Source organism: Engraulis encrasicolus, chromosome 5 (assembly GCF_034702125.1).
Source record: "Engraulis encrasicolus isolate BLACKSEA-1 chromosome 5, IST_EnEncr_1.0, whole genome shotgun sequence".
NCBI lineage: Eukaryota > Metazoa > Chordata > Actinopteri > Clupeiformes > Engraulidae > Engraulis > Engraulis encrasicolus.
Window position 1 is genome coordinate 32592502 of NC_085861.1, and position 25000 is coordinate 32617501.

The 25000-nt window shown below is 43.1% G+C and overlaps 3 protein-coding genes and 2 long non-coding RNA genes across 7 annotated transcripts in view; 4 read left to right on the plus strand and 1 right to left on the minus strand.

The window, feature by feature from the left end:
- Positions 1-3495, plus strand: part of tmc4 (transmembrane channel-like 4) — a gene marked incomplete at its 5' end in the record, with an annotated part of 16926 nt that extends 13431 nt beyond the window's left edge. Inside the window, 4 exons of the mRNA XM_063199865.1 lie at positions 188-318; positions 804-959; positions 1276-1354; positions 1880-3495. Coding sequence (XP_063055935.1) covers positions 188-318; positions 804-959; positions 1276-1354; positions 1880-2017 — 504 coding nt within the window. The remainder of the gene's footprint in view (positions 1-187; positions 319-803; positions 960-1275; positions 1355-1879) is intronic.
- Positions 3496-5343: 1848 nt separating this feature from the next.
- On the minus strand, positions 5344-9370 carry LOC134449277 (uncharacterized). 2 transcript variants are annotated; one of them, XR_010034931.1, is made up of 3 exons: positions 9316-9370; positions 7958-8044; positions 5344-7651 (listed from the first exon to the last, which is right to left on the minus strand). It is a non-coding gene; the product is annotated as an uncharacterized LOC134449277 (long non-coding RNA). The 2 variants fall into 2 exon arrangements; XR_010034930.1 differs by lacking the exon at positions 9316-9370 and having other exon boundaries at positions 7958-9309.
- Positions 9371-9423: 53 nt separating this feature from the next.
- Positions 9424-12863, plus strand: LOC134449278 (uncharacterized). The gene is made up of 2 exons (XR_010034932.1): positions 9424-9872; positions 10845-12863. It is a non-coding gene; the product is annotated as an uncharacterized LOC134449278 (long non-coding RNA).
- A 2808-nt stretch (positions 12864-15671) lies between these two features.
- leng1 (leukocyte receptor cluster (LRC) member 1) lies at positions 15672-20683 on the plus strand. 2 transcript variants are annotated; one of them, XM_063198145.1, is made up of 5 exons: positions 15672-15720; positions 16076-16255; positions 16620-16808; positions 17283-17614; positions 19619-20683. In XM_063198145.1, exons 2-5 carry the CDS (start codon positions 16124-16126, stop codon positions 19836-19838), a joined length of 873 nt encoding a protein of 290 aa, XP_063054215.1. In that variant the 5' UTR covers positions 15672-15720; positions 16076-16123; the 3' UTR covers positions 19839-20683. The 2 variants fall into 2 exon arrangements, with proteins under 2 accessions (XP_063054215.1, XP_063054214.1); XM_063198144.1 differs by lacking the exon at positions 15672-15720 and having other exon boundaries at positions 15730-16255.
- A 1773-nt stretch (positions 20684-22456) lies between these two features.
- Positions 22457-25000, plus strand: part of lmtk3 (lemur tyrosine kinase 3) — a 29335-nt gene continuing 26791 nt past the window's right edge. Inside the window, exon 1 of the mRNA XM_063199866.1 lies at positions 22457-22544. Within this exon, the coding sequence (XP_063055936.1) occupies positions 22457-22544 (88 nt within the window). The remainder of the gene's footprint in view (positions 22545-25000) is intronic.

Consider the following 25000-nt stretch of genomic DNA (forward strand, 5'->3'; position numbering starts at 1 on the left):
TGTGTGTTTGTTGGCGGGGGGCGGGGTAGGTGTCAAGAGAACAGTACATCAATCTTTTACTCATTATGTATGTTTTCTCACTGCACATCGTGAAAGTCTTTTTTCCTTGCTTTCTTTTCTTTCTTTCTTTCATTCTTTCTTTCTTTCTTTTATTGCCACAGAAACCAATTCAATGTTTCCCTCTCAGATCACTCTGTTCCATAACTGCCGGCCAGCAGCCAAAGTGTTCCGCTCCACCAGCTCCAACATCGTCTTCTTCCTGGTTCTGCTGTTTGGGTGGATGTTGGCCTCCATGGTCCTGATATACAGTATGGCAGAGTAAGTGCCTGACCAGAATATCGATTCTTTATTTATGTCACACACAAGTACACAGGTCCATACACACAAGTGTGTGGTCCATACCAAGGAAACGATAGTGAGAATAATAAATGTCCCAGTAGTCAGAATAAATAGTGGGGGAAAATGAAGACACACTGTGGTTTATTTCAATAACATTGTCATGGTTTTGCTCACTCATTGATATTAGCTTGCGTTGATCTTGGTCTTGTTGTATATGAAATGTACAAAAATATGTATGCCATTTGCCATTTTTTTTAATTTTTTTTATTGGTCCCAGTGTATGTGAAATGTTTGGGAGCCTTATATCCTTGTGCTGTGTTGACCTGTCTCCCTCCCTGGCTATATGTTGTTTTTATTTACTATCTGGTGTCTGTTCTGAGCGTTTTGATACCTGCTACAGCCCTAAATTTCCTCTTTGGGGACAAAGAAATCTTGAACTTGAACTTCCTGTCTGTCCACCACAGAATTCACCCCTCCTATGGCTGTGGTCCGTTCCGGTTCTCCTCATCCATGTGGCGCACCATTCCGGAATCATTCCAGAACCTGCCGGCCACGGCTAAAGACTTTCTAATCTTCATCGGCTCCCAGGCCTTCTCCGTCCCACTCTTCATCGCCTCATGGTCAGAGAGCAGCATGTACACACACACACACATCTGCATATTCATTCATTCATTCATTCATTCATTCATTCATTCACACGTGTGCAATGCTTTTTTTGTTATTATATTTGGTGATTTGTAGAGAACAAGACCCAATGCTCAAACAAACAGACACATACACACACACATGCACACATGTGCATGCGCACGCGCACACATGTACACACGCACACACACCCACACGCCCACACATCTGTACAATACTTTTGACTGTTATATTTGGTAATTTGTAGATTAAGAATCACCATGTCAATTGCACTGTGTTCTTCCCTTTCAGTGTGCTGCTGTGTTACGTGGCAGCGCTGGCATCAGTCTATGGCAAGAGCGTGGCCCTTCTCAAAGCACAGCTCCAACTGGTGGGTGTGAAGGTTTACATTTTTTTAAAAACCATTTTGCTTTGAATATTGTTTTCTGCTCAGCACGTTTTTCAGCATGTTTAACTTCTTCACGCATATGAGATGCGCTGAGCAAATTAATATGTAGGCTACTTTGCGCTTCTTGATTGGGTGATCGCTGATTGACAGTCGTTTTATACTATTTTGTGATAGACTTTTTAATACTATTTTTTACTTATGTTGTTTGGACCTTGAGGGGCTGGCTTAAAGCCCCATTTTACTGAATGTGTATAATTACCATAAAGACTTTCAATTCTATTATTGTCCTTTCTATTCTTTTCTACTCTGTTCTGTTGTATTCCACTCTACTCAACTCTTCTATTATATTCCACTCTATTCTATTCTACTCTATTCTATTCTATAATCTACTCTTTTCTATGCTATTCTATTCTACTGTATTCTACGCTACTCTATTCTGTTCTATTCTATTCTATTCTATTCTATTCTGCTCTATTCTATTCTACTCTATTCTATTTCATAATACAGGAGGGGCGGGACAAGCAGTTCCTGGTGAAGCAGATTGATGAGCTGCAGAGGAAGTTGAAGCCGAAGGAAGACCCCCTGGATGCCTCCACCTCCACCCTCAGCCAGGTCCAAGCCCTATGGAACACACAGGCCAGCTAGCCTACATTATGGCTGTTGCGCACCATTACACTGCTATGCACGCCCTGCTAGCCTACATGGATCAACAGCCCTGCTACCACTCCTATGACCTGCTCCACTGCACTCCTAAGCACAGGCCTGACAGCTTAGGCCGGGCCTGGGACGATCTGAAAGCCAACCCCCCACAACACACCCAATGTAATAGTCCCATTTATGCTTTTATCAAGTAACTGTTGTATGATTTTCAACCCTTAAATAATGTTTAAATTTATTTTTAGTAGTGGTTGAACCAATGACTGCACAGTCACCACCACCACACTGCTATGCACTTGTCCACTACACTCCTATGCCCTGGACTGAATCCCGTGGGCATGCCAAACACCATGTAAAGCACCACAATATTGTGTACTGGTCCACTACACTCCTTCGCCCTGTCAGAGACAATTACAATGTGAAAGTGATACCTGCTTATCAAGCATCTAACTTCTATTTAAAGATGTCTCTATAATAGTTGTATTGGTTCATGAACTTGCAACTTGGTGAATGGCACTTTGAAGCCTTGCCTGGCTATCCCCTACTTTAAAGATCTGCAAGCGTTTGTTCTGGCCTATACTTGTGCCGTCAACCCATTTCTCCAAGGGAGATGCAAAAGGCCTGTCTAGCTCTTTTTCATGAAATGCCTCCATAATGCTCCTGGTTGAAGCTACTATTGGTCAGACCACACATTTACTTCTCTCACCTGTTAACTGAACTGGTGCTTCATTGCCTTAAACACGCCCCACTGAGCCGAGGAGCTGACCATCTTCCTGAAAGGAGAGGCAGTTCCTCCTCCAGCCTTTACAATGACCAAAGACGGCTTACTTGCCATTGCTTGGCCAAGGGACACTGTGTGAGATTTTTAGATGTTTATTTCCAGAATTCATGCTGCCCATTCACTAATGTTACCCTTTTCATGAATACTCACCACCACCATCAAATTCTAAGTATTCATTATGACTGGAAAAATTGCACTTTTCCTACATGAAAAGGGGGATCTTCTCCATGGTCCGCCATTTTGAATTTCCAAAAACAGTCATTTTTAGCTGCAAAAATGACTGCACTTGGACCATACTAGAAAATATTAGTTTATTACTTAGTAAACTTTCATGTAAAGATCAAAATTGGCAATAGGTAGCCCAGTTTCAATGAGCAGCATAGTTGCAGTACCTTTTTTGACCATTTCCTGCACAGTGTCCCTTTAAAAGACTTTCTCAATCACTCCAAAGCTGACACTCTCATGTGTGTGAGCAGGAAAAGCACTTTATTGAAATGCATACTGCATGGTCTTTTGGATGAGGTCTCAATGATTTTGCTTTCTCCAAAAAATATTGTTGGCATATGTAAATGATGGGTGGGACATGGGAGTAAACTCTCAAAAATACTAAATATACATTTTGTAATGCAATTGTTTCATTGTATATAATCTGTGGTTTTACAATAAAGAAAACAAACCAACTGTGTATGGGGAGCCAATGTTTAGTCCATCAAACATGCAAACGTGTGTGTGTGTGTGTGTGTGTGCATGGACCGCGGAAACGGCCGGGCCAGGGGGGCCGTGGCCCGGGTAACTTTTTGAAAAATAAATGAATGAAGGACTTGAAAAATAAATCCAAGTCAAAACCCGTGGACAATATCAAACTTAAACACAACCCTTGCTGTAATAATGCAATAAAGCGTTTCCCTAAACCAATATTTCCTTGACCAATATTAATATTTGACATGCGCGTGAATGTTGCAAAATCTGGAGTTCCAAGCAACAGCGCAGCACTGAAAATCGCGCGGAAGAAGTAGCGGAGGTTGAGTAAGGTCTCACCAAACCGTCCAAAACGGTTAATCATTTAATAATCATTTCGCTGAGCAGACAGTCTCAAAGAAGCCAGGTTGCCGCGGGAACGTAGGCTACAGCAAGCGTTGCCACTTATTCATCTGAAAGCGCGGGTAGGGTCGCATGCGCTTTCACCGACTTCGATCAGCAGAGAATGGTGCTTCAGTGCTTCATGTATGGAAAGCCAAAACTGCCACTTTTCGGATCAAAGTAGCACGTTAAGATTGAAATTCGCCCGTTAAAAGCGCCCGTTTTCCCGGAATACGTGCGCTTTTTTCGCCGTCTTTCACCAACAACGGCCGCTCTGTACGCGCGCCATGATGCGTTGGAACGACGCACGTCACCGACGCCCGTAATTTCATGTCAAAGCGCGCGTTCCTGACGCGCGTCGCTACCGAGACAACGGGCGTTGAAGACGTGCGTTTTCCTAATATGATAATAATGTCCATCCTTCTTTTCCGAGAGCCAATGCATTTGAAGTGGTTGCGGCCAATCGCTGATCAAGACAGCCAGACCAAGACAGTTCATCACAGATGAATAACAGGAAACAGGAAACTTTCTGATTAAAATGTTAGTGCAATCAACTTGCTTAGGTCAGAGCAGTTTCGAACGCCATAGCTCATGTTCTTTCTCTCTCTCTCTCTGCAAAGGTTTGTTGAGTAGCCTACATTTTGACCCAAGTAGCCTACTTTACTCAATTACACTGGAACCTGGCCTGACTGAGTAAAAACATGACTGAGAGACTAAATGACATGCACAATAATGCCACAATCCGCCGGAAATGAAAGATTGTGCAGGATCGCACACAGCATTTCCACTATTTTACTATATTGTATCAATGTATTTGATGATGGCTGGAGCCGAGCAAGAGATAGAGGTTATGGAGGACGACATTCAAGAAAAATAAACAAGAGGAAGAGGAAAGCTAATAAAGTAACTAAGTAACTTAGGCCTACTCAAATTACATTTTAAGTGAAAGAGGCCATGCCACTCTAATTACAAGTCAAGTCAAGTAGGTTTTATTGTCAATTTCTTTACATGCACTGGTCATACAAAGAATTTGAAATTACATTTCTTGCTTTCCCATACAGACATAGACTAATCTAGGTAAGGACATAGACAGTATAGACATAGACAGTACTTATACATGGACTTAAGACAGTATGGACATAGACAGTGCTCATACAGACATTTAAAGTGCAAGACTGGACAACAGAAGACTTGTAGAGGACATACATTACATTACCATGTCCACCTTTTTTCATAATCCTTGGTGTTCTCTGACCTGGTATGCAACATTATTTTAGATGGAAAGTTAGGCTATTTGATGGTGTATTTCAAAGCATTTTATTGCGCCCAAAAACACCTCTCAGGAGAACTTAAGCGGTTTGTCCATAATGTTTATGAGCTTTGCACTGATTGGCTCAGCTGTTGCTAGAGAACCACGTCATTGTAGATCAACAGACAGAAATGCAACACCATGTTAACAAGTGGCAGCTTTATTGTCAGTTTCTTCAAATACAGTAGAGCCTGGTATTCATGTCATAAAAAATAAATCCACATTTACATCATAATTTGTAGTAGAGATAAGACGCTGCAGTATAAGACGCTGTCAAATATTGTTTCCAACCTAAGACGCTGTCAAATATTGTTTCCAACATACATGCAACCGGCTTCCTAAAAGGCTCAGCCAATTTCAACATGCAGTCGTCATGCTCACACACTACCCTGGACTTGTCAGTACCTGAGCTTTTTACCCCCCAAAATCATCCAAAAGGTTATGCATCAATATTTGGAGTAGATAGTTTTTAATGTAAACAAAATCTGCCCCCATTAGAATAGCCCAGATCTCGGAAAGGGCTGAGCCGAAAAATGCAATGTACTAACAAGTCAAGGGTAGTGTGAGCAATAATACAACAGCATATTGAAATTGGCAGGACGGCTCCTTTAACAGTAGGTTAACAGTTTTAATAAAATGTGGAAAGGGGAGGGCACCCTTTCAATTTCAAAACTTGGATGGATTTGTAGCTATCCAGTTGCTGCAAAAAAACAGTTCTAATTACTATCCAAGACCATCAGTAAAAAAAAAAAACATACCAAATTATGGAAAATTCTACTTCTAATAGGTAATAGATGACGGTACCTTCCATTAAATAACCCAGTGAAAGCACAATTGGGTAACTTCAACTTCCAGTGTCATTGTGACACAGCATTCCACGGCACACAAAGCAATCAATTTTATGCCCCATCCATGCCAGGGGGCAAATCACAAAGGCGCCGGAAAGGGAGGAGTGCGGCGGGGCGGTACTATGCTGAGGATACTTCAGTCATGGAGGAGAACACTGCTTGATGACTGCCCCCACCAACCTGGTGGGTCGGGAGTCGAACCGACAACCTTTAGGCTGCAATGTCCAACAATAGGCTAAAATGATTCAGGTGATTAATATCATCCTTTATAATTACAAAGAGACATCAATCAAAATCTTTATGGCTTTAAATGGGGACCATCATTTTTTAATTTGGTTCTGATTTGGCCTAATTTTAATGTTCTCAAACAGAATTTTGGCCACAACCTCAACACTAACCCCAGGTTAAGAACCACTGCTATAGACAGCAATCACTGTGTAGTTCACTCTACAACAGGGATGGGCAAATGGATGCCCGGGGGCCAAATGCAGCCCGCCTCCTCACTCAATGCGCCCTATAGATAAAACAGTAGGCCTAATTAAGAAAATAATGACCATATTTTTTAAACACGATTACTGAATCAATATGTTGTAATTATACTGTGGGCCAATAGTGTGAAAGCGTGAAAGTGAAAGCCCAATTGGGAAACTCCAACTCACATTGTCATTGTGACACAGCAAGCAAGTGAACACTGCACACTACGAAAGTGCATTCATGTCTCATCCGTGCAAGGGGGCAGCCCTCAATGGTGCCCCAAAGAAGCAAGGCGGGACGGTACCATGCTCAGGGTAACTCAGTCATGGAGGAGGATGGGGGCAAGCACTGGTTTATTACTCCCCCCACCAACCTGGCGGGTCGGGAGTTGAACCGGCAACTTTTGGGCTACAAGTCTGACACCCTAACTGCTTACCCATGACTGCCCAATAGAGTATTGAGTATACAGGTAGAGTATTATATTCCTTCCAAACAATATGGACAGTTAGAGAACAACCAACTCTGTAAATTGGAGTCAGATCTGTGGTCATGTGAACCCCTGATGCTGGTGCTGAAAAAAACATGGCCCTCCTCATCATAAGTTGCCCATGCTATATAATGTCAACACCTGTGTTGTTTGCTCCATCTTGGGACTTTAATGGTACCATGTCAAGCTTTGTATACTAAGTGTGACATACGCTACCTGACCGGCGGAAGAACAAAATTATGGTATAAATTATCGTACATCTGGCAACACTGACAACCGGCGTGAATGCACTTGGCAGAATAACATACGTCAATTGTCAGCGATTGGACAGAGCTCATTTCAAATCAGAGCTGAGCTCACTTCTCCCGCCCTGGTGCTCAAGGAGGACACGAAGGATCCAGACCTAAAATTACTTACGAAGCAATTAATGTGGTCTGGTAAAACCAGGCTACCTCAGTCACATGTGCAAACAAACAAAATCAGCAAGGCACAATGCAGGAAGAAAAAGGTTGTTGTTAGAGATTAACCTAGAACAATTTGATTGGGAGCTTGGTTTTGGACATGTTCAGCTGCAGAGTGTGATCCTTCATCCAGGTGGACAGGTGAGCGAGATGAGTAGATCTGAAACGGTGTAGTCATCTGACTGAAATGACAGGTAAAGTAGCAAAAGAATGTTGTGTTTATTACAATGATACAGTATTAGCAGGAAACAAAAGACACAGTAGGCATTCACTCCAGGTTGTGCAAAGTATAGGCCTTTCTCATGGAGCGGGGATGTCAAACCTTGGCCATTTGTATAATTTATTTAGTCCACAATGATCATTTTAAATATCTAACAATTGGTCCACATATGGCTTGGACATGAAACATGGGTAGGCACATAGGCTACAAGAGCATTACTAGTGTAATCTCACACTTAGAAGGTATAGCATATGCTCTGTTAACTCACATCTTGCCGTTTCTTCATGAAGCTGAGGTGGCTGCATATCAACAGGGTCCAGTGCACTTAGGTCACGGTGTGGATCCACTAGGCCTACTGGGAGAAGCATTATATTAGCTCTAGATCTCTACATCATTACATGTAATGAAAAGTAGTGGGCTACTGTATAACCAGAGTAATGCAATGGTTATAATCAGGGTGCGATTTGTGATCTGGAAAACCAGAAGGGGGAATATGTTTCAGATTGTAAGCGATATCAATGGAATTACATTGAACTGATAAAATCATGCAGAAAAAGTGGCGATATCAAGACCACAAGGGAGGACAATCCCTGACTACAAATCGCACCCTGGTTATAATAAAATGAAATGCATGTCGTATGGGTGATGATCAGTGTTGGGCAAGTTACTACTGATTAAGCTTACATGTCATGTTACTGCCTTTTCAAAATAATCCCTTACACTAAATCATTACTATATTTAAAATATAAGGCATTACACTACTTTTGCATGAGTCATGACTTTTACCTCCCACCCAAGAGGTGTTTTGGCAGCATGCAAACTAAAACTACCAGGTTCAGGAATACAGTAGCTTATTTCTGACCCACCACACTGAAATGTAACTTGTAAGCATTGTAACTAAGTTAATATTACATATTTTTGCCCTGTAATGCATTACAGTAGAGGCAATTAATTACTTTTGTAATGCATTACTGCCCAACACTGGTGATGATGCTGTTTCGGGTACGAGAGCGAGGGTTCAGCAAATTTTACCAGTAGCTGCTCGAAAGTGACAGGAGGATGAATTGCAACTTCAAAGTTGCACGTAGAACTAGGCGCTTTGAACCATTACGACCAGCCAGGGCAACACGGTTATGTGCGTGCAGATTTAATGACTTAAACGGAGCCCCATCCTAAAACAATCGCTACATTAAACCAACACACGCCTTATTTACAGATGTCTACTCGATATGAAAAACTTGTCGGACCTAGCATAGTGTTACAGTGAGTTTTCCCTCGTCTTGTTCTAAATGTAGCTGCTTGCACTCAGCCCAATACTTTTTTGCCCTCTTCACCAGATGTCAAGACGAAATGTGACGACGGTGATTAACAATATTTGCCAAAACAATAAATGCACACGTACAGGTCACATCATTATTAGCTGTTCATTGTACTGGGTAGTTATGCTAACTAGATAAGCTATTATGGTAGCTAACTATTAACTAGCGTATTGTTTTTACGAAAGAAAATACATTGGCACCGTAATAACACGAGTCTTTTCTGCTCATAAGACATATCTGCACTCGTAGATGGTTTGAAATGAAACGCCTACTGTCATATAAAGCCCAAACTTGAGAATAAACTTACCACACTGATACCAACCCCACTCGCTGGACCTTCAGGTGTACGCATTGAGAGTAAATAGAGTCAATGCAGAGAACGTCTTCTCTTGCTGCTGACTTCTGATTGGCCGGCTAAAACGTTCATCCTTGGTGATATCAGATCCTGCGTAGAAAACATGTTCTACTGAGGACTCGCAGGCTGCTCTCTCGCCTTTGAGATAAAAGAAAAGAAAAATAAGCGTTGCCGAATATGCCAAAATTACCTAATGTTAAAATTATTGTGCTGGATACTCTACACTGGCGCAGATTTAATTATACAAAACCTTATTGTATTCTGCGCCACTAGATGGCATATTTGGGGCATACGGTTCCTGGGAGGAGAAGAAGAAGTGTATGTTGTTGCTGCTAGCACGTACTCACTCTGCCTGCAGTGGATTGTTTTATTCCGTGTCAATTTAAAACTACTTCACTAAATGTATTACCTTTACACCGAGCCTCTTCATTGCCTACTACAAAGCAACTTTATGCACCAGTTCGTCACTGATGGCTCATCAACGCGGCGGCATCCTCCTCATGGCACAGGTAAGATGCTAACATACAACACCACTCAATGCTGTATTTTTTTTTTTGCTTCAGACAGGTCTTCATATTTTTATTTTTCTTCTCGGACGTATTGTGAAGGTTAACTTGGTTTCACTCGTTACGTTTGATCCAACTGGATTTCATTGTTGTTTCAGACGCAACGTTTGCACAATGCAACAAAGAAGTAGGCCTAAGCTTATTTCAATGTTGTTGTATTGTGTTCAAAAGGTGTTGAATTGTTAGACATGTAGAAACACATTTAGGACAGACTACCGGTGTGAAAAAGTATCTTTGGCCGTAACTGGCGACTGCAGATGCTAGAAGCAGTGGAGATTGGACGTAAATTTAAGTGTCACTCTTAATCTGGGGTGTATTCATTTAGACCAGGATTGAGACTTTCGTTTTGACCAATCATTGTGTTTACATGGATTCGCCAGTTGATACGGGGGACTCGTATAGTCAGGTTTTATTTATGCTTAAACTAATCAAAGTGTAGGCATATAAGCGGTGTAACATTACACCGCTTATTAGCCTACACTTTGATTAGTTTATGCATAAATAAAACCTGAGAAGCCCCTCAATAGAAAGAAAAGCACAGCCAGAGCTCTAAATTAACATTGCAATCAGCCAAATGCTGGTGAAAACTCAGGTTGGCTGGTACAAAATAAAACTTAGTAGCCACTTTGACCCATTGGTGAGATTAAATATCTATTAGCCATTTTGGCTGGTGATGAAAAAGGTTCATTTGAAATCTTGAGCACAGCATACCTGTTATCAGTGTATCTCATCATTATGCTGTATCCTCATTTCTGAAGCATCTATTACTGAACTGCACACATTTACACTTTATGCATATCTAGGGGTACATGCATTTTTTTTCTCTTTCCATTTATGCTATACCTCCAGTGTAGGCCTATAATGTAATAGGATGTATATATTTATACATAGATGTATATCATTTTGTCATTGCAGGTTCATCAGAGTCAGGTGGTCAGCACCCAAACTAAAACCATGAGTCATGGTGAAGAAGGATGAGACTGTTCTATGTGCCCAGGGTTCGTCAGGATGGTGTAGAATTGCATCCTAGCAGCACAGGTAAATAAATGAATAGTGAGTTGTGATAAATATTATTTAGCCTACTGGCTGGCATCACATTTTTAAATTCAGACAACATAGTGCTACATCCTGTAATTAATTCAATCAGTACTGTAACAGTACAGGAGTTAGACAATGAAACATCTTGGTGTCGGAAGCTGACGCAGAGTGTGAAGGTTCAATTAGCAGGGTAATAAGAGTTCTCACAGTTCTCTTCAAAATATTGCAATGCACACAACATAATGGGTTAAAAATTTTGAAATTCTTGGTGGGCTATCCAAGGTTATGTCTGCATACCACCAAGATGAACCACATCCAACAGGATTAACTGTGGACGCATGTCTGATCATCCTTCTTGTTGGTATGCAGATATTACCTTGGATACCGTGGCTCTTAATAAATCATAAAGACTTGTTATCTTGGTCAAATATGCACCAGAATTTTTTTTAATGTTGGTTTGTCACCCATGCTGTTATGTGCTTTGCTCTTTCCCCGTTATTTGAGCCTTCACACACTGCTCTTTAGTGCAATGTGCAATTAATGTACACTGGCCACCAAGGTGGTCCAATTTATCCATGAAACTTCCCACACCAAAATGTCAGATGTTTTCATTGTCTAACACATGTATATTACAATGCATTACCATATTAATTTAAATAACATGTTTTCCTTTTTTATCAGCACAGGAAGCCATCATGAAGAAGTTGCCTGAGAGGCTTCGCTTAGGCTTTGCCAGCGCCTCACCAGAGTGTTTATGGGTAGTACGAGAGAGGAATCTCGCCACTTTTTCCGGGTGGTACTGTCCACTAAGTGGCGCCATCCAGACAGCGCAGAGGAGGGCCAAGGAGCGCAGAGGCTGTTAGAATGAATAGGGTCCCATGGAGCTCAACCACAGATGCTGCCATTGCTTTGGGAAAGAATTGGCATCATCGTTTCATTTTATTTTTCTAAAAGGCAGGATAAATTACCCTTTCAAACAGCACTTAGTTTGAATGTTTAAACTCGGTGGATCTTTGTAAAATACATATTTATTGTCAATATGACATCACGAGTGGCTTCACACACTGCGTTTGGATTGGTCGCCCGGCTGCATTGCTGTGATCACGACGGCCGTAAAGCAATTTTGTTAGCAAGATGCTAGCGGAGCCTGACTCATAAATGCCAAAGCTGTAAGAAATCAGAAGGGCATGACTCCCAGGTTATTGTACATTTCATTTAAATCCACATTGGTTTCTCAGAACTTAAAGTAATATTGTCAAGTTTCAGCCGACAGCGAGCACAATTGTCATTTATTAGCGCCAGCCTTATGAGCTCTGCTGTCTCGACAGCGCTCCCTAGGTGAACTGCAGGCACGGGTTGGAGGGCGAGATTGAACACTGTATGTAAACCCACTGTGGCCTCACTATCAGTGATGCTTGTCTCCTTATCCACCGTGCCTACCCCCACATTCCTCCCTTGATGCATTCATCTCCTGACCTGTACCTGTTGTGGGAGTAGTCAGTGATGACACACAGTAGGTGTGATAATAACATACATGTATATGAAATGATGTCCGTCCAGGCATTTCCTTTGGTATTTTATTGTACACAACTTAGAACATGTTCTTTGTCTGTCTACAGTATATTGAGTCTAGTCTAAAACTAATTACTCTAGTTCTATTGTCTCCAGCATATGTACGTATCCAGTTACATGGGTATTTTGGTGCCTGGATTATGCTGCATGTAAGTAATATGAACTCGGGTCAGGATACCACAGTAGTTCAGAGAACCATTCATTAATATAAAATGCACATGTGTTGTATGTCCATCTCAGGATAGACGTCCCCTCGTATCACCATTGTAACCCTAAAATGCATGTGTAATTTGTGTCTAAAAATAAAGTCTATGAACAACTGAATGATCTGATTAATACATTGAAATGGTCTGGTGCAGACGCTGAAATTGGTAAGTTAATTGGTTAAACTTGGCTTGGTGTGCTGGACCTCGGTCTCTTCCATACATCCAATCTCAGCCATCAGACCATTGCTCTTCTCACCTGGAGAAATAGAAAGATATACTTAAATGACCATTTTTATCCCAAACAACCAAGTTTTTCACAGTGAATTGGTTACCGTCCCTGCAGCATTGTGGGGCTAAGTGCCTTGCTCAAGGGCCCTTCAGCCATGATGGAGATGAGGAGAGAGGTAAGGATGGGTTTCGCACCTGCCCCAATATCAAGACCACCTCCCTAACCATTAGGCCACTGATGTCTCATTTTGGAAGGCAGACAATTTTGTGAAAACATTAAGTGTTACACTTAACATTAATTACAAGGACAACATGAAGGCTGGGTAGGCCTGTGCATGTTATGGATAATGTGACTGGCATTTCATGACAGCATCCTATGAAGAGTAAGCCTATAGGAAATTCGGCGCTAGAGATGTACACATGGTTTACTTTTACATTTAAACCATAACACTGAACTTTCTTTTCTACTAAGAGCACTAAAAAAATGCCGTGTTTATGTACACGCGTACTCTCAATATCTCAGCATAACAATATCTTAGCATAGCGCCAGTTACTGCTATGGCATTCTTATGGAAAGCATCTTGTATTGACAAGTCATCTACATGCCACCTTACACTTTAATTGCCTATATTTTACGTATTAAGAGGTTACTAGTGTAAAACAAATGTTGAAAGACACTTACCAGGTGCTAGCTACTCGGTGAGTAGTTGGAAGTTTTTTTTCCGGATGGATCCACCTCGGCTTTCTTTTATTTTTTAGGTATCCAGTGAAAAGTCATGGATAGTTTGTTACCCTATCTGCATGCAATCCTCAGCACAACGGGTGTTTATGCTGTTTAGCTACTTGGGTCAAAATGTACTCAACAAACCTTTGCAGAGGTTACACATTTTCTGTAGGCCTACTGTTTCCACCTCTTATACATAGTAGGCCTAATATTAAATAGGCCTAATATTAAATAGGCCTATATCAGAAAGATGAGGAGCGAAAAACAAGGCTGCCATTTTCGGCGCTATTACGTCATTTCGCAATCCACAAAAGTAGGCCTACACAAAACAGCAAGATGGTGAACATTACAAAACCTTTGCAGAGAGAGAGAGAGAGAAAGAACATGAACTATGGTGTTCGAAACTGCTCTGACCTAAGCAAGTGTTTTGTCATTGATTGCACTAACATTTTAATCAGAAAGTTTCCTGTTTCCTGTTATTCATCTGTGATGAACTGTCTTGGTCTGGCTGTCTTGATCAGAGATTGGCCGCAACCACTTCAAATGCATTGGCTCTCGGAAAAGAAGGATGGACATTATTATCATATTAGGAAAACGCACGTCTTCAACGCCCGTTGTCTCGGTAGCGACGCGCGTCAGGAACGCGCGCTTTGACATGAAATTACGGGCGTCGGTGACGTGCGTCGTTCCAACGCATCATGGCGCGCGTACAGAGCGGCCGTTGTTGGTGAAAGACGGCGAAAAAAGCGCACGTATTCCGGGAAAACGGGCGCTTTTAACGGGCGAATTTCAATCTTAACGTGCTACTTTGATCCGAAATGTGGCCGTTTTGGCTTTCCATATCCCTGCAGCGTGCCGCGGGAATGTAGAGCACACACGAAAGTTTAACAAAAGCTCTGCTTATTTTTTTATTGACAATCACCGCTGCCAAGTAGTGTCACCGCCCATAAAAAAGAACACACAGCAAGGAATACTGCCAACCATTATCCATCGAAATGTTTTAATAGTGGATTACCAAGAAAGTTAGAGTTATCTTTGCAACCTCCACCAATGTAAGGGGCAGTGTAGGTGAGTCATGCTGATGTGATTATTAAACACTTGGATTTGGTTGTTTTAGTTTTGTTGGCTTTTTTGGACATAAGTAAAATCATCCTGGCAACGTGATGTATCCGCTCTCTCTCTCTCTCTCTCTCGTGCGCGCGCCCAGCTCCGATAAAACAGCAAACATAGCCTATCCCCAATGCACTCATCTGACCAAGCACCACAGAAGGTTCACTTCTTTGTGTTCAGTGTTTCTCATAGCTTAAGTAGGCTACTGGTACAAGCAAGCCCACCGTTTTTCAGTTGCGTTTCCAGCGACCAACGAGGTGCAGAACATGTATTATTCTGCACCGTTCTGTGATGTACCGGTATGCGTGTCCATGTAGGCTATACCGCGCATAGCCTCTGCTATGCATCTTGTCCGACCTAACATTTTGGAGACACAGACCCCCTCTTGCGATTGTGGCCTGGCGTGGCTAGACGTCCTTCTGTAGGATGGACCGTCCGTCGTCTTTTCAGTGCCTTGTCCGGCCTAAGATTTCATGCAAAAATGCATTAAAATGCATGAAATTGCATCAAAGAAACGGAAATCTTCTTGGGGGAGAACGCCCAAACCCCCCGTCCTAAAATGGGTCCCCCCCCTTGTGGCCCCCCCTCGTTCAAATACGTTCCGCGGTCTATGTGTGTGTGTTTGTGCGTGTGTGTGTGTGTGTCTGTCTGTCTGTGTGTGTCTGTGTGTTTGTGTGTGTCTGTCTGTGTGTGAGAGAGTGCATAAAACGAATGGGTTAAGCATGAAACATAACATTCTCACACTGATAGGATAGTCACTGTAACAGCAGTGACTGTAGCAGATGGTGAAAGCTAAACACGTCGGACTCCCTCTAGTGGTGATTTTGGGTAATTGATTCATAGCAGCCTACGTCAATCCACTTCCTTTGTAGTATTCCAACTACTTCCTGTTTTGGTTGCAGCACTTGGAGAGGTAGGAGATGGAAGTATACTAAACTAAAAAAATACCTGCAGTGTTTATTTCTTTGCTTGATCACAATACGAACGAATGCGTTACTCTCATAATTAAAACATTGTGATTTCGAGACGACATTGCTGGGTATGGCATAGTCTCGGGGGTAAATGGGTAGGCTATAACAAGCGGAGTAAGGTGAGGTAAATTTACTCTTGACAGTTAATCAACATCACCAATTACTCTGATTAAGAGCGCATGAATGAATGTAGGCCTCGTTGAGACATCTAGTTAAACCCCTCCTGTCACGTATGCCCAAGTGATTGGAAATCTGGTTTGATATTAGCCTTATACTGACGTTGTGGGGAATCTTCAGGAACATCAGCCCTGAACTTCTCTGTAGTCCACACTCAAGAGACTGAAAATGAACATCCTACCCAAAAAGAGTTGGCATGTCCGCAACAAGGACAACGTTGCCAAAGTCCGTCGCGATGAGGCTCAAGCAGCTGAAGAGGAACGCCAGATTCAGAAACGCATAGAGCGTGCAGAGCAAGAGGTTGGTAACATTGTTGCTAGAACCGGAGCCCTGCCCTGACTCCAAACTGTGTCCATAATAATATGGCCTGGCTTCCTCTGAAATTGTACTGTAGAGAATTTGTAAACATGTTTGCTAACGTTTTCCTATGACAGATCCCCCCTGCAATCTTATCCTTTTAAAAGTAGCCTATATGCTATATGTGTAAAAATGTATTAGCCAAATTCATTTGACATCATGTCTCAAGAAAATTGAAAAGAGCAGGCACCATTGAGCGTGGGTTTCATTTGTAATTTAACTGATGTGCTACAATGATACCAAGGATTTGATTTCCATATCAAGGTAGCCTATTTGGTTATAACATTTCATTTTAATCTTCATGCAGGCACGGACACAGTTCTTGAGAAACAAGTCCCGAGCTGCCCTCGAAGAGAGTGGGGTAGCCAGCGAGGAGATAACGCCAGGAGGAGAGGGGGGCCGAGCAGATCTGGAGCTTTTGAACCTCTTCCCCCTGGAAGACGCTGCTTCAAAGAAGGGCAATGAGGAGTATCTGAAGGAGAAGAAAGAGGAGAAGGTGGGAGATGAGATGGGAAACCTCACTGTACCTGTCATCTTTTGATGACGCTTCTACAATGGAGAGTTCTAAGTTCTTGGAACCTGAGTTTCATGGAACTTTTTAATCTACCGTAGCCTAACCTGTTGCTGAACTCACCAGGCACTTGAATTTAAGAGAGTTTTCTGTTCATTATTCATTTTTCCTATCTGCATATTTGACGTCATGTTTGACAGTCTTGCCATTTATGTTGATGGCATATCAAAGTCAAAGTCAGCTTTGTTATCAATTTTGTCACATGTCACAACAGCCATGTAAAACACACTCAATTTGAAAGAACCACAGTTGCTGACACAAATGCAAGACACACTTCTTCTTATGAGCACATAACTGTGTTCTCTTCTCGCTTCTCGTCCCTTTTTTTTATTGCAGAGCACAGGTTTGTCAGGGTAGTGCACTGCACAGCATTCATTTGCTCGTCTTTCCTACTTTCAGGAGAAGCAGGAGCGAGCCATTGGCCTGCTCGTATCGCTTGGCCCGCAACCAGGCACCGAGGCGCCGTGGTACTTGAAGAGCAGGAGCGAACGAGAGCAGCAGAAGGAGGAGGAGAAGAAGAAAGAGAAGAAAGACAACGGCAAGGAGAAGGACCGGTGGAAGCGCAGGAGCTACACGCAGGAGGAGAAAGAGAAGAAAGACAAGAGGCTGAAGGACAGTATGGACCCCCTGGCGGACATGAAGAAGGCCCTGGCCAAGAAAGGGCACAAAGACAAGAAGAGCAAGAAGAAGGAGAAGAGGCACAGGGAGGAGGGGAGCAGCGCAGGGCCCAGGTCAGTGATTCAGGGCTTCAGTCTTACTTCTGTGGTGATGGCAGAGAATCGCATATGAGAGGGAGATAAAGCAGTCAAGTTCTTTTCCGGTATCCACTTTACGTCAGGTGAACGCCCCTTTAGGAGACCGATTAGGAGACCTTCGGAGTCTTGAGGTTGAGAATAAATGGAGTCCCTTTAGCGCTGTAGATAGCGCTAGCGCACATCTTGTGCAGACACCACGAAAAGAGAAGAAGAAGGAGGGACAACGCCCCCTTAGGAGACCAAATTTTGAGCACACGCTTTTGCATTGAGTGGGCATGTTTTGATTCCTCTTATTATATATCCAACCTCTTTGGTGGTGGTGTCTGGTCCTGGAGGGCTCCACCCCCATAGCATTTTCAAGTCGGTCAGAATTGTGCTGGTGCCGGTGCCCGAGCCAGTTACTCTGGGAACCAAAGTGTTGACTGGTGAACGGCAATCAGGCCAATGGGCATGTCTAAGCAAAATTTGCTAATTAAATACTGCTAAGACGTTGAGGTTATAACTTCCCACAATACACCTTATTACCTCTAAACTTGTGTGTATCAAACGTGTCAGTAGTCATGTAGGAATCTAAGGCTGTGTGCAGTGTGTGTCAGATGGCGCGTACCTCTGCTCGGAGACGGAGGTTTCCTCGCCGGCCATCCTAGTCATCATAGAGCCTTTCGCCTACAGGCTCTCCTCCGAGCCTACATCAATTGGGGAAAAAAATCCCGAAACAAACAAAGTAATGGTAAAATCCTACTACCTACCATCCACCGGCATTGACCGTCCCGAAAACCGATGGAGAGGGTTCCAAAACCCTTCTTGACTCTGGCTAGCTTCCCGCTCACAGGGCTGATAGTATTCAGGCTCCATGCCTGATTTCAGGCTTGACAGAGTTTGCAAAAATAAAAACATTGATAATAATTAACCATTAGGTTATTCTTATCTCAGAAAGTGTTACCGGTTCAGGGGTTTCTTCTACTATCAGAATAGTAGAATCTTCTACTATATTGAATAATGGTCATACACAGGCTATTAAATGTTTGAATAATGTGTGAAAATAGTCACTATGCAATATATTGTCGTCATCGTTAGAGCAGGGGAAAAAGTTCAGGCTCAGGATTTTTTTTCACTATCACCCCTGCACTCACCACTAGCTCCGCTGGAGCCGACTGTCCAAAACCGCAGGCCTTCTGCGCAGCCCCATTTTGTAGTTCCGGGGACGCCAAGATCAAGCAGCGTCCATGTGCGCTCACTATGTAAAGAGGCAACAGCCTCAATGTGGCTACCCTTAGTACAATACAGGAGATATAAACATGTGGTCTGGAAGTGTTAATGTGCTGTATAACCTAAATGCACTTCCTAACAAAGACCCATGTTCAAACCATTTATTTATTTTAATGTGTGGAAATGTTGTGTGGCAGTCAAGAAATGTCTAATGTGTAATGTAATTTGCATTGTGCACATGTCATCCGTCTTTCTACTCTGAATAACGTATTGCAACATAAGGACTTCAAAACTAAACTAAATTATACTCTATCAACTTTGGTGGCAAGACCCACTTCAAACGTTCCTTGGTGATTTCCCCGTCTGTCTGCTTAGTTCAATTAAACTCTTTGGATAACATGACCCAGATCAATGAGAATGCCAGATGAAACACCAGTGATAATCTGCTTCCTCACTGGTGTTACATAATCACCCTGCAGATGATCCCTCTTCCTCAGCCTCTCCTCCCTGTTTAGCAGTCTTCATACAGTAGGAGAATAATGGTTTTGGAAAGCAGTAATAGAAGCATTTTGCCACACAATGTGATTTTGAGTTATTGCCCGATTGGCTTTTGTGCACAAATGTGCATATTTGTTTGCTTTAACTACCATTATTCAGTCATATTATGATTCCTGTGCCTCCCTGTTTGATGCAATTTTTAATACTACACAAATACAATTTAATGTTTTTATTACAGACCTTGACTTCTCTCTTCTCCCTTCCTCCTTTCAGCTCCATAGAGAAGCTGCGTGCGGAGCGACTGCAGAGAGAGGCGGAGGAGAAGAGGAGAGCGAAAGCCCTGCTGGATCAGAGAAGTGGCGGTGGGGCAAAGGAGAAGCAGCCAGAGAGGGTGGTGATGGAGCGAGACCGGCCTTACAACAGCGCCTACTTCCCAGAGCTGGCCCGCAAGAGGCAGAAGAGGGACATTGACTTCTCCGAGTTCTATAAATAGGCGGGTAGGGTCAAGGATTGTACTGTATAGGCATGAAAGGCCATCCGGGTACTTTGCTCGTAAATGTGCGTTACGCCCCTTTATGGAGGAAAACCGAATGTCTCATCAACTTACATGCTACATCGGCTGGCCAAATGAACACAGAGTCCATGCTTCAGCCACGGCTGTTTGGCTATATTATTTGAACAGCCGGCAACACAACACGTTTTCGGCATGTTGCGCGTGAACAACGCTAGTCTACAGGTCCTTATCTTTCGTTTATTAAACCCCAACGGTCACCAATTGACTTGCATTGGCTGTTTTCCCCCACAAAAGGGCGTAACGCACATGGAAAACGTCACTTCTTTCATGAGTATTGGGCCCTGGACTTCTACCTCGCAAATGGCAGCTTCATACCGCTGGTGTGATTTTCTTTTACTCCATATGACCAGGCGGCAATGATGGATATTGAAGGCAATGCATACCCGTTGTCAGTCATATTGATAATGTTACTTAGACTTGCCCCTGCCCCCAAACCTAACCGTCAGTGAAGTCAAGTTGCCGTGACGGCGTGGTTTTGAGTAAAGTGGCCGTTTTAGACCCCAGATGCGTACTCTTGGCGTCCAATATTGCTGTCTGGTCAGTGAGTTGAAAAGTGACACGTCGGAATGATGCTATGTAGTAAATAGACACACAAAGTGAAAGTCAAAAGCATCTGTCCTCACTGGCTGGCAAACTGCGGTGGGTTGCCGGGATAAACTTGAACCATGGATGGAGGACTGTGTGTGTGGGGTGAGGGACAGGAAGGATAGGTCGGAATATTTGTAATGTGGGTGTTGTAAATAAATGTTTGTTTTGATTTTGAATGTTCTGCCTGTGTGTGTACTATTGTACAATGTGAATGGAACAGGGGCGGAGCACTGGTATTGAGACAGGGGGGGGGCGGGAGATGTGTCAGAGGCGTTGGGACCACGAAATATCGTAGAATGGGGCCCCTACAAGATGTTTGCCAATCGAAAGCCATTGGCAGGGCACCCCTCCTAAGTAAAGTGGTGAGGCCGAGGGTTCCTGGCCCCTATGCCCCCCCCCCCCCCTCTGCTCCGCCCCTGGAATGGAAGCATGCTACATTTTTGTTAGTATGGACCTTGATTTTTCTCCAGACATGCAATGTTTCATGTTCAGTGCCTTTCCACTTCCAGCGTTCAGATATATAGTCCCAGTTAAGATGGCTTACTTTTGACTCTAAAATCGTTCATTTCATTCCAGTGAAGTGGCATTTTTTTAGTGAAATAGTGGAACTATAGAAAGTGTTGAGTATTTCACTTTGATTGCCTGATCAACACAATGCAGCTTGTATACACACACACACACACACACACACACACACACACACACACACACACACACACACACACACACACACACACACACACATATATTCAAGTCTTTTTTGTCTTAAAAGCCTTATAAATACATTACTAAACCTGGAGAAATGGTTTAACCTGATTACTAACCCCATCAATCATAAAAAGTTCATCTCTTTCTGAGATGTCATCAACATAAATTCATATTATTCACACATTATGGCTCAGTGTGGGGTGTTTTAAGGACACTCAGAAATAGCCATCTGCTGGATTTATGGCCGTCACTTGTTTGGAGATTTACAGTAGGCCTACTAGATTTAAGAGGCCTGTGTTATATAATGTCTGGTAATGCTACTGTACACCGTTATATATATTTATCTCACGTCATAGTATTGCCCATTTCTGGTAGGAACCAACATATTAGTACAACTAGGCTACCTGTAGGCCTAGTGCAATATGTGTTTGTATTTGGAAACATGTTAAAGGACTTTTTTTTATTCATTCAGTTCAAACAGCAACCCAATATTTCCCACCCATCAAACAAAATGCTACCTTCATACGTCTCACACATGAATGACAAAACGACATAACACATCGTGGGAATTATGTAGAGGCCACGGATTTAGATGAGGAAACAATGAACTGAACTTGTAGTTTCCTACAGTTCATGCCGGTGAGACCACAGAGAGGATGTCGCTCGCGCGCAACAGTGAGACAGCAATGTAGTAAGCAGCAGACACGTTCTGGGAGCAGACATGAATTAATGTGAATCCGTGACGGCAGGGGAGCGTACAGAGGAGAGGAAAGGATAGGAGAGGTGACCGCGCCACCAGCCGCCACCGGCTCACCGAATGGCCATATTATCAAATCACACGCGTCTGACGTAGACACCGTTTTTAGAGGAAACACTCCAAGCAGACAGGAGCGAAAAAGAACATGTAGCAAGGCTATAGCCTATCCGACGAAATGACCTTATTGGGTATGATGTGTTTTCTAGTCTTCACGAAAAACGTGTCGTAAATACGGACGTGGCCAAGGATGTTTTGTGCAGCCACCTCGCTAATTATGGTATTCATCGTTGGGAAGATCTTATGGTTTCACAAAAGAGCATCTTGAGCACCGTGTTTAATTGCGGATTAAGCCGAGTCAGACGGTGAGAAGCGGAGGGGGCACAAACAACAAGGAGCCGTTTTCTTTATTGCTGGGGCCAGGCCGGGAGAGACGGGTTAACGTTGGCACCATCGCTCGGATGGTGGTTCGGTGGACCCCGCAACCATGCGACGACGGTGCTGGATGATAGTACTAGTGGGGATGATGTCCACCTTCAACCCGGAGAGGGCTTTGGGAGCCCCGCAGAGAGAAGGTGAGAGGTGTCGGTGGGATGATAATGATGCTGAGGAGAAAGACGGAGCGGGTACTGGAGAGGGGAGGGGGAAGGGGTATGAGCTAGACGATGAATAAGGGTAAATATTATGGCGGTTCGCTTGGCTTGTATCACTGCAATAGCTTATAATACACCACGCATCTTTCTTAATATTCTACCATCTTATCGGTAGCCTTTGATACATTTTTGGTTTACAGTTAAGTTTAGTGAAAAATGCTGTCAAACCAGATGCGTCCAATATTGTTATTATAATCTGGAAAGAGGATAAAGGATGCTAATAATTAAATATCCGTTATAAATGCGTAATAAAACGATGAAAACACACAATGTGCTTTCCTCAGTGTCGATGTTTTGATATTAAGGCTGTAGATTTAATCATGCTTTCCCACTTGCCTTTGTTTTCATATATTACGCAAGGGTGCGTTCCGCCGAACAGCTAGCATGAGATATGGCTTATTAAAGGGTCTGTATGCTGGCATTCTGGTATTGTTATGATAACGCCTCGGAGTTAGGATGCCTGGCTCGAGTAGGCCGCGTGTTTTCATTTTGAGAGAGTGAGGAGGATTAAAATGCGTCCCCATCAACAATAACTGAGGCGTAATGATGAATACGGGTTTAATCATCTCATTTCATTCATTTCACCTCAAGACATTATGAGAGGTTATCGCACTACAGGGCACGTGCATGGAACGGATAAAACAACATCGATGCAAACATACTTATTATGGTTAAAAAAATATTGTGCGTAATTGCTTTATGGCGTTGGTGTTTCACCTTCCCATACGCTAAATTCCAGAGCAGGCCCCCATCTAATTGATCGCCTATCAGAAGTCATGAGCGTCAACATGCCGGGAGACTAAAGTAAGAAAGCCAAGCCATGGTGGGGGTGAGAACAAAGTGAGGGCTCGTTTGGAGAGAGAAAGGGAGAGAGGCAAGTGCTGCATCAACGTGGCTCATAAGTCAGAGATGTGAAAAAGGCCCTGGACGACTCACCGGCGGAATTTTCAGGAGGAGCGCACAGCAGACCAGCTGATCGCATCCTCACGTGCCCTGTGATGGAGCTCTCATAGCGTATTAATGATTTATAATCAGGTCATTGTGTATGAAAAGGACTTCCCCGGCATGCTTGATTTAGGAGCTCCGTCCTGACCTTGCTTGATTGTCCCCAAGTTGAACGTTAAGGTCCAGGGTTGAACTTGTCTAAAGCTGTTATATTATTCAGGTCTAGTCAAAGGGCAGGAGAGGTAAAAAACTGTAGGCTTGTGCAAATCACTTCTCTTTGCCATTGAATGACAAGTGTTTTCTTTTTATTTTGTCGCTAGTTTTGCTATTACTCACTTCTTTCCTGTAGTGTGTGTTGCAAAGTAATCGGCTAGTGACTTCTTCATGTGAAGTAGGGTATAATCAATGATTGTGTAATTATTAACTGGTTATCAAAGCACTAGGCCTATATTTCTATATTCACTATAATGACAAAACAACATTCAGGTAGGCCTAGAGTATAAAATGGTGAACCATCCAAAGAGATGCCTTCTCTTGTAGAGAATGGTAACCCAGTGAGGATAAATAAGGGATGCAGCAGCCTTCTACACTGGCAGGTCTTTTTTTAACCACAGGATCCTCCCGCCTTCTCTCTTTTTCACAGATGCTTCACCCCCACAGTCATCCACGTTGAGGTACAATATTAAACATGCCCCAAACCCCCCCTCCCCCATTCCCTTCCGCACACCTTCCCAGTGTAAATAATTTTCTCTCTTGTTTTCTCCGAAAACTCCAAACCTTCATTCCTTAAAGAGACTTCAAACCCTCGCCCCCTTCTTCCTCCCTCTTCGACAGAAAATCTCCTTGCTAAAACCAAGCCTAAAGCTGTCCTGTCAAGTAACCCCCAACCTCCCCCAACCCCACCTTTCCAAACTCTGTCCTAACAAGAGTGACTTTCTTCCCCTGATTCTGACTTTCGTTTGGTATTCCTGTGAAGCTCCCTTCTAACTCCCTTAGAAGAGTTTGTGCTTTCTCTTTCCTTTCAATTCGCTAGCCCCAATGACAATCAAGAAGTGCATTGGGTCCCTCCGTATCTCCAACTCACCTGGGGTGCATTTCTCGAAAGCGTAGTTGCTAACTACGTTGGCTACTTTGTTGGTTGCAATACAATTTCCCATTGGCAACTACCCAAGTTGCTAACTGGCTAACAACTACGCTTTTGAGAAACGCACCCCTGTGTTGCTACCTATTGTATGTTCTTCTGCTGACTGTAACCCAAGGACACTTGTTCCACCACCTCTCTGACAGCCTGTGTCAGACTTGACCTCCTAGCTCTCTCCTGCTTTAGGCCCTCTTTCTCTTTCTCTTTCTTGTCCTCTCTTTTTTCTGTTTAACCCTTAATCTGTTCTGCTGATGCCCTTTCACTTGTTTTTCTGTCTGTTGCTTGCTCTTGC

What these genes read in the sequence shown, in the direction of transcription:
- leng1 (XM_063198145.1), top strand. Translation starts at nt 16,124, where the DNA reads ATGAACATCCTACCCAAAAAGAGTTGGCATGTCCGCAACAAGGACAAC. An exon ending in AGGAGAAGAAAGAGGAGAAG is followed by an intron (nt 16,809 to 17,282) that starts GTGGGAGATGAG and finishes TCCTACTTTCAG; the next exon opens with GAGAAGCAGGAGCGAGCCAT. An exon ending in GGGAGCAGCGCAGGGCCCAG is followed by an intron (nt 17,615 to 19,618) that starts GTCAGTGATTCA and finishes TCCTCCTTTCAG; the next exon opens with CTCCATAGAGAAGCTGCGTG.